The sequence below is a fragment of the Thunnus albacares genome, chromosome 15 (genome assembly GCF_914725855.1).
Source record: "Thunnus albacares chromosome 15, fThuAlb1.1, whole genome shotgun sequence".
Classification (NCBI taxonomy): Eukaryota; Metazoa; Chordata; class Actinopteri; order Scombriformes; family Scombridae; genus Thunnus; species Thunnus albacares.
Window position 1 is genome coordinate 25,056,338 of NC_058120.1, and position 17,734 is coordinate 25,074,071.

General features: G+C 40.4%; 1 protein-coding gene across 1 annotated transcript in view; it reads right to left on the reverse strand.

Moving 5' to 3' along the window:
- Positions 1–17,734, reverse strand: part of atrn (attractin) — a 146,137-nt gene that overhangs the window by 113,439 nt on the left and 14,964 nt on the right. Inside the window, exons 2-10 of the mRNA XM_044374473.1 lie at positions 16,670–16,753; positions 13,347–13,460; positions 12,799–12,927; positions 11,766–11,962; positions 8,710–8,878; positions 6,829–6,919; positions 4,590–4,839; positions 3,802–3,985; positions 2,670–2,824 (exon numbers count right to left, since the gene is read on the reverse strand). Of these exons, the coding sequence (XP_044230408.1) occupies positions 2,670–2,824; positions 3,802–3,985; positions 4,590–4,839; positions 6,829–6,919; positions 8,710–8,878; positions 11,766–11,962; positions 12,799–12,927; positions 13,347–13,460; positions 16,670–16,753 (1,373 nt within the window). The remainder of the gene's footprint in view (positions 1–2,669; positions 2,825–3,801; positions 3,986–4,589; positions 4,840–6,828; positions 6,920–8,709; positions 8,879–11,765; positions 11,963–12,798; positions 12,928–13,346; positions 13,461–16,669; positions 16,754–17,734) is intronic.

The window sequence follows — 17,734 nt, forward strand, 5'->3', positions numbered from 1 at the left end:
CATCTACCAATGTCAGGACAGCGGACGGCCCTTAAATTCTACACTCTAATTGAGTTCAGCTTGTTAAGGAGGGGCAATTAGTCCTCCGCACAGCCCATCTCGGCTGTAATTACCAGACAATTACAGAGCTGCTGCTGCTGACACCGACCCTGCAGCTGACTGGTGGGAGGGTGGCGGGAGGGAGGGGGTTGTGGGGGTGGGGGGGGTGGGGGGGGTGGCGGTGTTGAAAATAGTTGGCTTGTCTTTTCTGTCCAATTACAAAATCATACAGAGGATGAGGAGTGGCAGGGAGGTCACAACTGAGGGAGAAAAAAAAAAGTTTTTAATTTCTAAAGTTCAACTCAAACGCAAACTCTCCAGGGAAATCATGAAAACAATTTGTTTCCTGTGGTGACCAATGTGAGATGAGTTACTCTCATTATGCCAATCAAGGGCATGTGGTAACATAAATGTATAAATGGGACAGTATGCTAAGAATGAAATGAATGTGGTGCCTCTACATGTGCTGCTTCACCGTCATATGTTCCTTCCAACACTCAATGAGCCGAAAAGGGGACGATTGTCGGGGATGTTTCAGTGCAAACATGCAATTCTCATGAACAAAAGCCCCGTTGCACAAGGAGGGGAGGGAGGGGGGGGGGTGCTCGTGCCCCTGAGACTGTAATTTCGCTGCCTGTCAATCATCTTTGTAATGACACAGAAAAACAGAATGTCCTGGGGCCATCTCGGGCCTACAGGGAATTCTCCCTCCCATCCAGACAGACTGAAGCCTCCCATTAATGAGCATCTTATGACAGCACTGCGGAAAGAGGCCGACTCAATTTACAACAATGTTTGCAGGCAGCTAACAAAGTGAAGTTGCCAGTATGGTTTCTGACAAAGCTGTGCTAACTTCTATTAGGACTATCAGAGGAACTTTGATTGGGATTATAATTAGGAGGAGGAAAAAGCATGTTACGATCGACAACAATTAAGTTCTGATCTTAACAAATAAATTAAGGCAGAACATGTATTTGCTATCCAGGGAAAGTTTGTGAGTTCAACACCCTTCTTTGTACAGACGCATATGGGGAAGTTGCTTTGTTCCACTCTCTCCTTCTGTTGATGGCCGCTAAGCAGCTCTGCTTGACAATCTGACAGTTACGTATCTTAATTAGGAAACTTAGTAATAAAAAGGAGGAGAGTACAAGAATAAACATTAGAGAATTGAGATTATCTCCCTAAAGCCGCCAGATTGAATCTCTGATTGACACTTACATTAGAAGGGCTTTGTTCACATTGTATTTACCTTCACCTAGAAATCTTCAAGGAGTCACGGTGGCTCAAGGGGATGTTCTACGAAATCTGATCTGTCAATTTTCCAAAAGACCTGACTTTCCATTATGGTGCTTATATAAAACGCACACATTTGACACAATAATAAAAAGATTCTGGGATGTCATTCACATGTCCTCACTATATCACTTGCTCACAGCAAAATTTGTTTTGAGTAGGATAAGCTCTAGAGATATTTGGGATGGATTTCTGTTGGGCTTCCGTTGGTCCAGTTGGGTGTACTGAGCAGCACAGCCTTTAGGGAACGCTCAAAAAGGCTTTTAAAGGTTTGTTTGTTATGTCTGTAAATCAGACAGACTACTAAATATGAGGGTTACCAACACACTCAAGCAAAGTGTGTGGACACCTGAGTATTACACCATTAATATGCTCCACGATCCAAGACTCTGTAACCTGGCTGCAGGGATTTGCTCCCATTCAGCCACAAGAGCATACGAGAGGACCAAAACTGATGTTGCAATGAAGCAACTAAGTGGTTGAGCAGACTTTGAATTTTGCCATGTCATGTTTAAACAGTTAGGGCCTTCCCTAAACTGTTGCCACAAAGATGGAGGGACACTACTCTATATCATTGCATGTTGGAGCAGTTCCTTTAACTGGAACTAAGCAGTCCATCCCAAAGCATGAAAAGGCACCACACCAGAAGTACACACAAAAGTATGTGGACAGGTGTGTCCTCTCAATCATCCAGGTGATACAATGTCTGGACAACACTGAATCCAAATCACGGGAGTCAATTTTTTTGTTTTAAGACTGAAGAAGCCTTTCAGATGAACAGCAAAATGTCTTCCATCAACACTCCAGTCCAGTTATTCAACTTTCTCCAGACAACGAGGGATACCAGCCCCACTAGCACTAAACAAGATTGATATGCACATAAATAATTACCGTGAAAAACAAAAGTAAGTAACTCCCAACAGGTTCTTTAAATGCAACACCCATCTTCACCTCCTCTATCCAGTAAACTCATGTGAATGAATTCTAAATGGAGATCTTATGAATATGAGGTGAAAGTGTGAACAGGCAAAACTACGGCACTGCTAGAAATCTTAGCACATTTATTAGGAGTTTTATGTATGAAAAGGGGCTGTGGTTTACTGCTTGTGTACGCCAAGTGCAACACTTGACCTTCTGTTGCTCCAGTGGAGCTGCTCAGTGTCCAACAACAAAACACTGCGGTTGTACTGAGCAGCTCCCAGGTGTGAATCTGCACGACTGAATGAATGCAAAGCAGCACAGTGCAGAGAAAAAGTCCTGCATGCTCAGCGGAATAACTCTGAGTAAAGCTGGGGAGGCAGACTGTATGACCTGCGGCTGTTGTGCATGTCACTGACCCAGACTGTAGGCTAGGAAGTCGGCAGAGAAGCACTTGGCACCGTGGCTCATGGATGTATCATTGTGTGTGTTTCCTCCAAACACCAGCATCGTTCCGCTCACTATCACCGCCGTGTGGAGGTATCGGAAGAAGCCACTGTCTCTCAGAACGGTCCTGCAAAAACACATAGTGATGGCTGTTATATATCACGGATGTATCGTTGATGCATGTGCATGAGGTTTTGGTAAATACAACAACACTAAATTTCTTCCTTCACTTGTATTTGCACAGTTCTTTGCAGAAAAAGTTTTCACTACAGTGAAAAATGTGCAAAATTCTTATAGTGCAAAGAGCTAAACTGACTTGTTAAATCTGCACCTTTAATTGCAAAATGCTGGACTTGCATACAAATACAAAACATTAATTCACATGCTCAGTCCAGAGGATATAGACACCTCATATGGTCAGTTAAATAATTACCAGTTGAAGTTTCAATGCTTTTTACTAAACATACAATTCTCCTTATTAGAACATTATTACTCAAGTATGTCTATAGTATATTTATAGTAGTATAGTATATTAATTTATTTTTTTTGTATATTTACAGTCATACAGCATGTCCAATAAATAAAATGACTTATTTATTTTTTAAGTTCACAAAAGCAGTTTGTATAAATGCAATTTTTTTCTCATTGTATAACTTGTATAACTAATTAAATTATGTTATCAGACAATAACTAACTCTGATCAAAACATTTTAAAATAAAACAATGATTTAGTGAACAAAACACAGTGAGAAAAGATAAGTAATGTTGTGATGTGATGTTGTAAAATTTGACCCAAAGCAATTGTAAAATTGTGTAGAAAAACCAAAAATAAGTTATGATACATATCAGGGGTTCCTAAGCTTTCTCATTTGAGACTTTCTAATACAAACTGTAATATGTACGAATGTAAGCAGTTCAATCAAAGTGATTTTCCATCTCAGGTTATTTAATTTTAGAGGCCTGAAGAGGTAAAACTTTTCCACATTTCTACAGAACACTACACTTTTCAATTACACTATAAATTATTCCTGTAGCATGTGTCAGTATGAGCTACACTTACTACACTGTTGCCAGTATAAATATTCATCAAACAGAAAAGCTCACCATTTCCTCTTGTCCACGTCGAACTTGTACAGATCTCCAGCCAGGCCGTACTTGTTGGCGCTGAAGGCCTTGTAGCCTCCGTGGATGTAGATGGCTCTGGTGCCGGGGTCGAAAACACTGCTGTGGCCGTAGCCGCCCTGAACCAGCGCACCGTCTGTAGACACCATGCTCCACGTGTTCTTGACTGGAGGATCACACAAAGATGTTAGTACAAAGTACAAGTTATCGTGATTTAACAAAACATCACTAAGAAAGTGAGGGGAACACTTGTGGCTTTTCAGTGCAGTCCCAGCTGTGATGTGATGTGAAAGTTAACCCAATAAACCCAATAAAATCTTTGTATTATTGTTCTTAAATGCATTACAAGTACAAAGGGAGGACCAGACTGGGCATCCGAATTTTTTGGGTCGTCATTTGGGTAATGACAATCAACAAATCACTTTAATTTGTGAGCAAATAGAAAACACATTCCTGACCATCGGCCACAGTGGCAGGTTATTTCATCCAATTTTCTCAGACAGATTGGCTTTTAGAACAGAGCGAGACCTCTAAATGAAGTCTGGTTGCCTGTTAACGAGTTTGGTAGATTGGATGAACACACTACACAAATCCAAAACACGTTAGCTTTTTTTTTTGGTTCGGTGGCCAGTGTTAATTTCCTGTTGTTATAAACTGATATATTAGGCATTAACACCCAAGCAAACGTATTAGTAACAGCAAGGGAGCAGCTTACGGGTTGACACCTTGCTCAAAGACATTAGGAACTGCTGACAGCACCTAAAACTTACCGATGTTGTACTCCTGGACTGTGCTGATGTAACCGTACAGAGGACAGTGTCCAAACAGAACTAGCATGATAGGACTGTCTCCCTCCTGGACGGGAGGCACAATGTGGGCCGAATGTCCCACCACAGCGTACTGTTCTTTGGCCCGGGGGCTCAGGAGGACCCAGGTCTGGTTCTGGATGTGGAAAACCCACAGCTGGCTGGACACATTTCCAGTGGAGTCTATCTTTCCTCCGTACATATAGATCTTTCCCTAGAGCGAACCAACAGAGACAGCGGTGGAAAATGAGTTCATAAATATGTACTGTAAATATTGAGAAAATAAAAATATCTTGTAACGTTTACAGCGTGTCAACTTTAAATTAAAAAGTTCTTGTTGCACATTATCCTGAGTCTTTGGTCCATAAAATGTTTTTACACTGACCTCAACTTCTTCTCTTCCAATACTGATCCCAATACCAGTGCCCTCTTTTTCTACATTTACAGTCTGTGTAGCTCACTGTGCGGCACTCAGTGGGAACATTTTTATGTAACGTAACATGGGGCCAGAGATTGCTGCGGCGCCGCTGTGACTGACTGAATGAATGTAACTGATAATAGAAACAGTGAATTTTATAATGATGTTGTTGGAGAATCAATCAATCCCTTTACTTGTCCCCAAAGGACAATTTGTTACGCATGAGTGAAAAAAAAGACAGAAAAAAAAAAAGACACAAAGCACATAAACACATTTTATACATACAAAAAGCTGAGAAGTTAAGCCAGTGTTAAAATAAGCTAAATTATGAATGAAAATAAACAATAATTAAATATGTAGGATCCTGAACGGATATAAAAAATCTGCATTTAACCTGGATCAGTCTCGTCTGGCCTATACTCAGTCCGCTTAATAAGGTCAGTATTGGCACCGACCGAGACCTCACAGATCAGATCAATGGATCCCTACTAAAACATGTTATAATGGATTAGAACTAAATTCAAGCAAACGTTGTTATGACTCACTGTAATCTTCTAAAGAGTAGTAAGCAAACTAATTTTAAAAAGGATGCGTAACATAAAAGACAGACAGATAACACGGAGAGGATGCAAAATAGTAATTTTTCCATTAAACTGATTAATCTTGGTTAAATTTACATGATGACAGCCACTTGACAAAAGAAAGGAAACAGCTATACTGGTATATATCTAGTGGTAATCTAGTAATGAAACTTAAACACAGCAAAATATCACCGGGGATTCTTCAAGGAATATCTAAAAACCTGAAGTATGAATAACCTTTCAACTGTCCTTGAGTTTAAAAAACACCAGTTTATTGGTGTTGCCTGGAAACCTCTTTTCAACAAAGCAATTTTTCCCTTCTGAAAGGGCTGCAGACAGTCTGGAGGTCACACAGCATCAAGTGATAACAAGAATTTGGTATTTTATTTTCCTTTATTTCATGCACTTGTATGTGTGTATGATGTGTGTGCAAGAAATCGTCAGTAATGTCAGATACAGAAACACATTTTTTAATAAATTTGGTCAGTTTTCTTTTGAGAAAATGCCTTTATGTAATACTATTAATCAAAAATAGTTGTCCATATACATTACAATCTACAGTATTTCAACTCAAAACCCCTCTCGTATCATATCATCTCAATAAAAAGAGTCACAGAAATCAGCTGGTCTTCACAAACAGTTATTTTTTTTTTTAAGTGCTCCTTTTCAGCGGAGGCAGAGCTGTATTAGCACCCTCGTCAGGTTTTCATAAGCCGAGCGAGGGAACGTGTGCTTGGTCGCGAGCCCCGCATTGGCTTACGAGACGCATTCGTACACCGTGATGCAATTTGCGCATAACAAACACGCTGCGGCTCAAAACTGGGGTTCTCTCAAACCACAGAGCAGCAGACAGACTGTGTCTTCCTCTGAATCCTCCGTTTCCTAATTTATTATTCCATCGGCGACTCCTAACACAGTCTTTCTGGCTGAGAAAGAAACTGCTTTGCCACTTCACTGCAGCATATCAAAACCCAGAGATTTATATATTAGTTCCAGACAACAACCAGACACTACAGAAAGCATAAATAAAGAGGATGGGGATTTTATACATCATCCATTTAATTTAGTTGTCATCTGTTACGTTCTCGTCTTTTGAAGTCATGTTCATATTACACTGAGTCAGCAGAAACAATAGATGTATAAAAAAAAAATGCACCATAAATAAATAGAATATGTCATATCTTTTCTGCATCTCTCTACATACCTCGTGCAAAGCCAGTGAGTGGCCGTATCTTGGTGTGACAGTGTTGACAGAGGGGTCAAGGGTCAGCCACGTCTTGTTGCTGAGGTTATACCTACAGAAACGGAGAGAGAGAGGGGGAAAGAAACAAATGTGGTGACCATGAAAGAACAGCGTTAAGAAACTCCTCAGGGATGATTTTTTACATGTCAGTGTAAATTAACAGTGAAACCAGGATTCCTTTGATCACTTGACTGGCGAGCTTTCGTCTACCTTTCTGCATATCTAAACACGTTACATAAATATGTCGATGTAGGACACTTTCTGATGGAATGTGACAAGATATGGTAAATATAGAGCCTGTGGGGAACAATGTAAGAAACGGAAGCATCTGACTCATAATTCTGGGTGTACGTGGTGCTTAATCCTTTTTCTTTACTTCTATTTAAGTCGACAAGATGAAGGGGACACATCTTTTTGTTACGCACTCGCATACACAGTATTGGGCAGCTCCTTCAACCTTAAAAACAGTTGACGAGGCGTCAAATGTGGCTTGAATCATGGATTGAGTGCTCTGAATTCACATGTGAGGTACTAAACTAAAATTAAAACTTAAGCTGAACATCTGAATCGTCTTTTAAACAGCAGGGGGAAAATACTCTATTTGGACAAAACTTTTGCATCTCTTGCTCATTTTTGATAATGGTGCATTGATAACAGCAGCTGAATTAAGGGAGTATGATTGTGGTGTGTTTAGCTTATTAACATTGTGCCACATGATACCTTGGTTCTTTTTGCTCATATGTGACCTGGGCGAGTGCAGTTTTAATGTTTTTAAATTGGTGATACTTGAAGCCAACAAGTGTGTTTCCCCCCTAAACTTTATTTAAAAACTGCACTTATAAAACGTCACCCTGGCCGGTGTATTCTGTGTCATTTCATGTCGTATTCTGATCGGTTTGTTTGTAGCAGTGGGTTGAGCAGCAGTCACACTGAGACCGACACTGTCAAAATTTTGCCTCGGGCTGTCTTTGGTTGCCAAAGGTCGTTCAGTGCCACAGTGAGCTCTGGGAGAACAGTTTTGGATTGACGAAAGATTTCACCATGTTTCTCTCACAAATGTCAACTTTGGTCTTGGACAGTCTTTCAAAGGGGCCTTTAAACAGGACTCCCCAACCAAGCAGTCTAATGATCTCTAACATCTGAACCCTCTGCAAACCTACCTAACAACTTGTCTATTATAAAAATGTGGGGGAAAAAAATATCAAGTGCTTTCATTGTGTTTCTGACCTTTAGGCTTAGTTGTATGGACTTTGTTTCACAAACTGTAGAAAAAAAGTCCATCAGTAACTAACTAAACAGTTACAGTGAGGAGGGGAATTATGCTTTTGTCCAATATAACTCTACAAAGGTAACGAACATAAGAAGTGGTGTAGTTGCCTCTGAGGAGTTAAAAAAATAAAAAAAGGGCCTTGATCTGTCTGCAACCCCATAAAAACCAAAACATGAGCCGAAGGAATAAGTGTGATCTTCCTGGGTGGAGTTCAGGATGAGGAGCATCATCCTACCCTGTAATTTTATGGTTTTAATTACATCCTTCAATCTGTGCCTGACACACAGCTATCTGTACACAACTATGTTCGTTTTCTTGTTGATTTTCAAACAGACCTGTGGCTTGTTCCTGACAGCACTGACAGCAGTGACAGCCAAGCATTATTTTAACACTTGGGTATAACAGGCACGCGAGTTAAAATATTGAAATGTTTGCAAGAGACAGCGTGTTTCACAAGCATAGTCGCTTAGCAACAGCAGGACTCATGTCTCACAGCTCTCTTGAGTGAGAGCAGCAGCCAAAATGCCTAAAATCCACATGTAGGGGCTCAGCAGGGGGGGAAGAATACTTACGCTTTAACTATGTGATAGTCAGAGGCGTTGAAAACATAGCCTCCGATGACCCACATGATGCCTTGGTCCACCACGGCCTTGTGGGAAGCCCTGGCCAGCCCGACCTCCGTGTATTCCTCCCGGCTCCAGAAGGAGGAGTTGGCCGGCACCGAGACGGAGCAGTCTGGACCTGAGGAGGGAAGGAACCCACAGAGTCAGCCCTTCTCAGGAGACTAAATGATACAGTTAGCTTAGTAAATTTATGTTTTGCACACACATATATAGTACCAGTTAAATGTTTGGACACATTTTCAAATTCCAGGGAATGGAAAAGTGTGTCTGAACTTTTAACAAGCTCCGACCTTTCAGATAAACATAAACTGCCTTAATGCTAAGAAGATACTAACAAATTGAATCAGCATTATAGCAGAAAACACTAGCTTGTGAAAAAGTTCCTGCATTAACGCAGGATTAAACTTTCACAACCTTCATTACTTCACTTTGATGTCTTGCAGAAAGTACAAACGATTGAGGCCATCTGCTCTCCATGAATTGACTGTGAAGGTGAAAACTATAATCCATTATTGATTTCATCTCTTGAATTATGAAGGCATGGTCTGAATGAAAGGGTACAGAGGTTAAAGAGGTATTTTTTGAAGTCTTTTGATAACCGAGCCTGATTATGAAGGTGTGGAGTAATTTAGAATTAGAAAGTTTTTAAAAAAATCAACTTAATCAGCTGTGGAGCGAAAAATTAAAGGAGTTGTGGAGGCTTTATTTAATGTTTGATGACACTGGAATAATTCTCCAGAACGGCCTTTCCTCTGTTACTGGTCGAGAACAATAACACCAACATAAACCGGAATCACTTCTGAATGAAGGGAAAAGATGTTTGGAAAACAACTGCCGAGTCAGAAATAGAAAAGTAGGCCACGTCCTCACAGAATGTCACAGGTTGTTTGGGGGGTTTGTTGATCTTGCTCATCTTCAGTCTATCCATCCTACTTGATGAAACACTCTGATAAACAAAAAAAACTGCCCGGAATAAAACATTTACCAACCGATTAGTGCTATCAAATCATCTTACAGGAGGAACAGGATGTTGCCACTGTGGGGTGGGGGGCGGGGAGGTGGGGGGGTTCCTTATTGATCATTATCAACACAATGCACAAGTGGCCACGTGACAGGAAAGGAAGTGTTTTGATTCTCTGCGACAATCAAGGTCACTTTGCCAGTTTTCCTTGTGGTTGTGCTCCACGGCTGGAAAAAAAAAAAAAAAATTCCCTGATGGCTAATATTCTTCAATCCGACTGCACTATCTCCGAGCAAACAAAATTACCCCAGCACCTTGGTGGCATTTCCATGAATAAAAACAAACGTGGCCTCAGCCTCCCTTAAAGACGCAATTTGTTGAAGGCTGCACATCTGTGAAAGAGAGATTAAATGCAAGGCTGGCTTGACTAAACAGGCATCTGTCTCTGCTTTTGCACTGGTTAGTGTAGAAAATGTGTTCATTTGGAAGCTGGCAAGCACAGAGTACACCGAGTGTGTTATTCCTCAGTTAAAAACACCATGACAGGGTAATAAAGGCTAAAGAAAACGCCATCCTGTTTTTCAACTCCCTCAGCTTTGGTAATTAGATCGTGAGCACACTGAGCTGCTGATATAACTGCAGTTAAATTAAGCCGTTGTCTCTGCTTGTGCAGATCGGTGCAGTGGAGCAGTTTAAGAACTGATAGAGCGAGATAAGAGATACAGACAGTTAGAACTTCCATATGGTCTGATTCACAAAAAAAAAAGGATACAGCACAGAGTCGGGTCATCATCAAATAAAGACTGAATATTCATGACTCGACCGAAAAGATGGGGAGCTGATCTTGCAAAAAAAAAAAAAAAGTCCATTTGAAGTCCGTCCGGCCTGCCCCCCCCCCCCCCCCCCGTAACATCCGTCAGCAGATGGATCTTCAGCAGCGGGAGCCTCGATAATAGTGGTGGAGGCTTAAAAAAAAAAGTGAGGAGCCACTGGGTTGAATCACCAGATAAACGGGCAAAATCTGGCCGGATAAAATCCGTAACGCTCCCTTTACTAAACCTCCAACTGCCTCATTACAGCCGCTTAGTCAGTACCCAGCTGCACTGTATATTTACTGGGAATGTTTGGTTTGGTTTAACTTGTGTACTCAGAATTGACAGGAAAATGAGAGCGGCCTGTGATCGCAAGAATATTGTCGGAAACTGGGATAAAAATCAGGAGATGTGGGGCAACTGGTAGCCCTGACGAGACAGATACTACGCATACCGTATGACCAAACTGTTCCTGGCAGGGACCGGGACCTCTGAGGGACCTTTGCTGCCATGTCATGTTTATTTCTACTATCAATATAAAAATAAAAGCCTAATTCTCCCGCCAAAAAGAAAATCTGGTTATGGTATTAGTATCTAAAAAGTGAAACATGAGACATCTCAGAAATAAAAGCCAGCTGAAATTAATCTGATATTTTAATCCATTAAGGATATTTCAGTAAATAACAATTGTGATAAGAAAAACTTATTTATATATAGATAGACAGAAAGATAGACAGACAGAGAGAGTGTATAGGATAGTATCGGATATATCAGCTCTTTTACAGTTGTGAATTTTAAAATGACTTTATCAGAAGGGCCTCTTAAGAATGCTCCACCCGTGCATGAATGCCCTTTAAAAGCATGAACAGAGGTGTCTCCAGTCAGGCCACACGGGGGCGTGATACAACCCATATTATGTGTTTTAACGATTGAACCGACTGAAAAGGGAACTGTATTAATAATTTTGTCTGGCAAACCTGAATCTTGGCAGCGACCTTTATGATTTAGACACCCCTGGGAGGATAGCCACAATTCATTCTGCATAGAGAACGTAGACCAGTAGAAAGCTTATTTTAGTCCCGCAGAAAGGGGTTTGGCATGTGTAGACTCGCTGAGGCCAACTTGATGACATTGTGGTTATTCAAATAAGCGCAGTGTATGAGACAATGAGGTCACAGCACTGGCAGCCAAAAGCGGTGCTGCTGCTGCTGCCGCTGCAGTTGCCAACCCACCTTGCCACCCGGCGTTGCAAACACAAGTCTTGCCCTGGCAACGACCTCGCTCAGGGTAGCCACAGTCAGCCATGCAGTAGGGAACATCACAGGCTTCCCCCTTCCAGTTGGCTTCACACTCACAGTATACCGAACCAGTGGAGTTCCCCACACGACACTCGCCACGACTGGAGCAGTTGTTAGGACATGTATTCACCCTGAGAGGGAGGGAGGGAGGAAAGAGGAGGTAACAGTCAGAGAAAAACTAGGATGATAGGAAAACTAGGATTCAAATCCTGCCTGAAATACAGACCCTGAATAAAACATCAGGAACATCTTCTAACGATTTAATGATTGACGCCTTTGTGCCACGGCTGTAACCGGTGCAGAGGCATAAAAAAAAACAACCACCACAGACTGCAGCAAATGGACGGAAGCAGCCCGATATGATCCTCTTGCTAAAATGCTGTCAACCATTCATGTCAATGCAGGGGCTGAATCATGCAGAGAGTGATAGGTTTGTATGCATCATCATGGCCAGGAGGGGTGTGAAGTGGGTCCTTCACCTAAATAAATCTCTCAACAGCCACTAAAAACAGTAAATGATTGGTGCTGAGGTTCTTATCTCAGGACTCAGTATCACACTATTTGTCATTTAGCAGATACTTTTATCCAGAGACTGACACTATCACGGGTGTATGTGTGGAACCTGAGAGATGCAAACCCCGAGGCCTGGCGGTACTACACGCTCAGCTGTGGGATTATGAGCTATTTGATACATGTAATCTGTCATCCCAACCAAAATTTAAAAAATCGGAAAAGGTCTAATAATATCTCAAAGTTTTACGGAAGATTATTTGATTATATTTTAGAAATTAATAACCAACATGCAATTGAATCCATATTTCTGGATATAATCTATAATGAAATGAACAGATCTTTATTTTGCTAATTCTTTATATCTTAAATTTCATAGCCGCCATTTCACTGGTTATTTTTTATGAACAAGAAAAATAGTCGTAACAGAAACCACTTTATGACCAGTATCTCTCACCTGTAGGAAATGTTGAATCCGGTCAGGTTGTAGGCGGCGTCGCTGAAGAAGTGCAGCAGGGCGTAACCGGAGTGAGACACCACCTCAGGAACGGTCTCGTTCCCGTAACGTTCAGGAACAATAAGACCGCTGGAATGAAGAGACGAAACGCACTGAAACTTAACATGTTATTATCATTTTACTCCTTGACTGAAATGTCTTTAAAGGTAGTAGTAATAGTATAGTATAGTATAGTAGTAGTAAGGCAGCAATTATGTTATAATTTAATAGTTTAACAACGGTTTGTAAACACTTCTCTTCATCCAGTTTCCCAGAATATCCACTACCACCCTAAAACACTTAAAGGTGATATTTAAAGTCATATGACGATGTTTTAGAGACTTTTCTGCCTTGACAAGAAGTTAATTCTAAGGGAAAGCATCGTACCTCAAAACCAACATTTTGGATTACAATATATGTGAGATTGGAGAAAAAAAACCCAAAACACAGGCTGCATGTACTCAGACCTACACCCAAAAAACCTTCAGTCAAACTGGCAGCAGATATACCTGAAGGCAGCCAGAAGAGGGGCGTAAATGGAGTCTCCGTCATACACGTAGAGGTGGTCCCAGCTGCACTCGGTGGCAAAGTGGTTGAATCGTAATCGGAGGACGGTGTTAGGCCTGTAAAACACACACACACACACACACACACACACACACACACACACACACACACACACACACACACACACACACACAGAGGAAGACCATGAGAACGTCTGTCTGGACTGGTTATCACTTCAAAACTAGAACCAAACACAACAAACAGCAATAATTAAAAGTCCTCCTGTGTTATCTCAACATCAGAGCATCAACAAATACCTCCATCAGTCATTTGGCAGCCTCGTGTATTGATACACAGACAGAACTCGTGAGAGAGTCGACTGCTCGCAAGTCAGTGCAAGAAGCCTACTTTTGTTGCTTTGACAACTCCTACCATACATCTGGCACTGCTGTACTTTTTTTTTTTTTTTTTTTTTTTTTAAAAAAAAAGCTCCGGGCACATAAGCTTTTCAAATTGCAAAAGCAAATTTTATGTGAATATCTGGCAATGTTAGCTACCTTCCAGGAAAAGTTTAATTTCACCATTTTCCACAAATGTGTGTGGAATCCTGACAAACTCTTCGAGCACATTCTTTAAAGCGATACGTAGAGTGTGTGGGCACCATCCTGACGTAAGATTACTGGATGTGGAAATTTTCAAAGTTAGAAAGGGACTTTCCTGCCTAGAATTCACTCTTTAAAATCCCCCTCTAGTCATAAATCTGCTTCTTCTTCTTGTTCCTTCTCCTGGAAATTTGATCTGCACTGTTAAGAATGACGTATGTGCAAAGTTTCACTGTTATAATCTGCTGAAACTGGAAAGTTTCTGATCTGTGCTCAGATTAAATGTGAGTTTAAGACATGTACCTATGAACTTGAGTTGCGACATCTCGACAATTCTTACATGCCGCCAGTGCACATATACAACGACAATGGACATGTAAGAAGGGTTTTAAACCTTTTTTTTTGTGGAAAACCAAATCAGACACAAATTTTTAGTCAAAGCATTGTATTTTTTGTCATCAAACATGTCTGGTGGGGATCTTTAAGATCACTTGACAACTTAGCAACACCAGTTTTTAGCTAATACTTCTAATAAAACAAAATATTCCTGATCTTCACTCATGTCTGTTCTCACTTGAGCTGTCCACTGGTTGTGAAAGTTACTGTTTCACCAGTTTAGGTTCCCCCGACTGCAAAAATGCAACACCCAGTGAAAGTGGGTAATGCATTTTGCAATCAGCTATTTATTTCAGCTACATGAGCAGAATAAATGGAATTTAAACATTAAAAGGTGGATAATTAACAGGCTGATATGGTAGAAACAGTTTCCGCCTTCAACAAGAATTTACTAGCATTTGCCTGCAGGCAGTTACCCACCCTGGAACTATATATGCATGAAATCAATAAATGGTCAAGGAAAGCTAATAGAAAAGTAATACTGTAATATTACCCTTAATTATCTTTTAATACAGTTTTATACTCTTTTATAATATATTAACTCCTATGCAATCTGTCTGTCAGATATAAAGTCTGTACCACAAAGTAAAAAGCTGTTAAATCCAAAAATAACGTTGTATTGCATCATATATCCTTTTCCGTCTTCTGCTGTGCAAAATAAATAAACTAACTGTCTGTGGTTTGTGTAATAAAAAGACAGCCAACAGCAAAACAGGAAACTTAAGCTCGTTTAATCAGTTTTTTTGATTGAAGACATTCATGGGATTCTTAAAATTGTCTCAGCTCTAAATTTGGTTAACGTCGCAAAATGAAATCATTCAAAAAGGAGGGAAGAAAAACAAAGACCCATTTAGCGTATCTATGATGAGGGCACAAGATGTACAGGAAATGTTATGAATAGTCACATTTTTCTGCTCAAAATTTTATTTATTTGAGTGAAGTGGTGACTCACTCCCCCTCCCCGAGCAGACAAATAAGCTGAGGAATGGCAGCAGCCCCAAGGTTTGATTAGAAAAGACGACTTGTGACCGGTAAAAAAAAAAAAAAAAAAAAAAAAAAAAAAAAAAAAGAATCAAAAGTGATAACTGACTGGGGAGATCTGACAAAGAAATGTCCTTTTTTTTACTTCAGCAATTACCGCCAAGGTCCCCTTGGGCCTGGCAGCGAGGCACATAGCACAGCCATTTTTTACAAATTATTTTACTGCTTTTCAGTGGGCCAAGTCACTTCAGGCAATTGCAGACAGACTCAACACATTTAGCTGCAGAGGAAGCAGTTTAGACATTAAAAAAGGGAATGTGTGTCCGACGCCTTTTAAAAGTATCCTTGTCATTTTGATGCATAGAGCGCAAGACGTGTCGCTGCATTAACCTCCTGTTAAGAACAGGCGGAGGTCTCGAGATGGCATATGAATGCATATGAATGGGCCATTAGTATGTAATAAAAATGTTAGACCGCTGCGTGGCCGGGTGATTAGAGAGGCCGTCTAAGAACAGGAAGGTCAGAAGTGCACGTCCTGTCGAAGACGGTGCGAGCGCGATCTCCTGATTCCCCCCCCCCCCCCCCTGATCAGGCCGCTAACGGTTAATCCTCCTGAATCAGACTGTTGGCTAAAAGCCTAAAATGTAAATGTAATCAAACGGTTTATGGTTCAGAGGAGTTGGCAGCCAAAAAAAATTAAGACTCATTGCTCCAAATCGATACTCTGAGGTGCGGTTATGCTGACTAAAACAAGAGGAGTAGTATTGGATTTCTCACAGTTACTTTGCCGTTCATTTTCATCCATCATCCTGTAGATAGCGTGAAATCCGAATGCTGAATGGATCTCAGTGAAGGACTGCAGCGTATGAAAATATGTGTATAAAAGAATCAAAATGAGCATCCTAAGAATACTGAGCTGCAGCCTCAGTTTTGGGAATCCATCGTCTGTTTCTTGGTTTTAGGGATTATTCTGTAGACTTTTTACTTAATGGCAGAAACTGATTCAATGGATGAAATCAATAAGAGTGTATCTGTTTCATGTAGTGTGTCCGAGGCTACTTGGAGACTAGATGAGTGGCAAAGATGTTTAATGACCTCAAGAAATTTGAAAAATCAATTTTGATTAAATCTGTATTATGACTTATAATGTACTAACACCATTGAAACTATCAGGTATGCACATGTACCTTGTTTAGGACAGAGACACACTAAAAAGAAAAAAAAATAAGGAATTCAATGAGTGTCAGAAGGATTTTCAAGTCTTAAAGAAAGTTCTTCATGAGGAGCCTAATTGGTGCGAACTGTTCTGATCTGGTGTTGGATCTGCACTCCAATGATCAACTTACTGTCCCTCGATAAGCCAGGTACACTTGGTCTTGTACTTGTAGTTTCCTGGTCCATCGGTCAGATAACCGGAGGGCCCCGTTAGTCTGAAAGGAAGGAAGGAAGGAGAGAAAACGAAAGGAGATTCAAGGTTACAAATGAAGACCGGACAGTATTCATTCCAAACAAGCAGAAGTCCTGGAAAAAAAGTGTCTTCTACTCTCTCTGAGTCTGTGTGTGTGATGTAATGTGGCAGATATGAGGTGCAACAAGAACATCGATAGGACCACTGATTCTCTACCCAATCACCGCTTGAATCACTGAGGGAGTTTTGGCTTTTATGCAACATGTGTGAAGTGAGAGCAGTGTGCAAATGTCACATAAAAAGCACCATAACAGGATTCTTGAATTGATAAGATATAGATATGCTTTAAAAAACGTACAATAATTACTGAGTGATACCAACTGATAGACCAATAACATCAAGAGCTCTCTGAACAAGTCTTTTTACTGATATTAATTCATCTATTGATTATTGGGATGGGGATGAAGTTTAACAAAAGTTACCAGATAGGAAAGAAAAACTGATGTCTTTCTTTTCTATGTTCCTATTTTGTGTAACTAACAGTCAAAAAAAACATTCAATTTACAGTTATGAAAAAAGCAACCTCTCATATTTAAGTTAAATAAGTCCTAACAGGCACATGTTTGGTTTTGTTATTTGATATTTTTCCTTCAATGATAAATCAATTTAGTGTACAAAAAACAAATCGATTACTTATCAAGTAAAAATGTTGAATGATCTCTCTGAACTCTTGTACTTCTTGTTATATCATCAGGGTGCAAAGTGAACTTTTTTGTCCACCAGTCAAATGGTTAGTGAATGTTCAAATTTTACACATCACTCAATAGATTACCATTGTTTTTTTTAGCGTGTGAGTGAAGGAAATCTACCAGCCGCTTGCATATTTAACCAACATTGATCAATTAATATAGTAGCGACTACTTAGACTCAGTAGGTTCCTCTATGTGACACGTCCATACAAAACCATCCCCAAGTCCAGATGACGTTTTATTGATGTTTCATT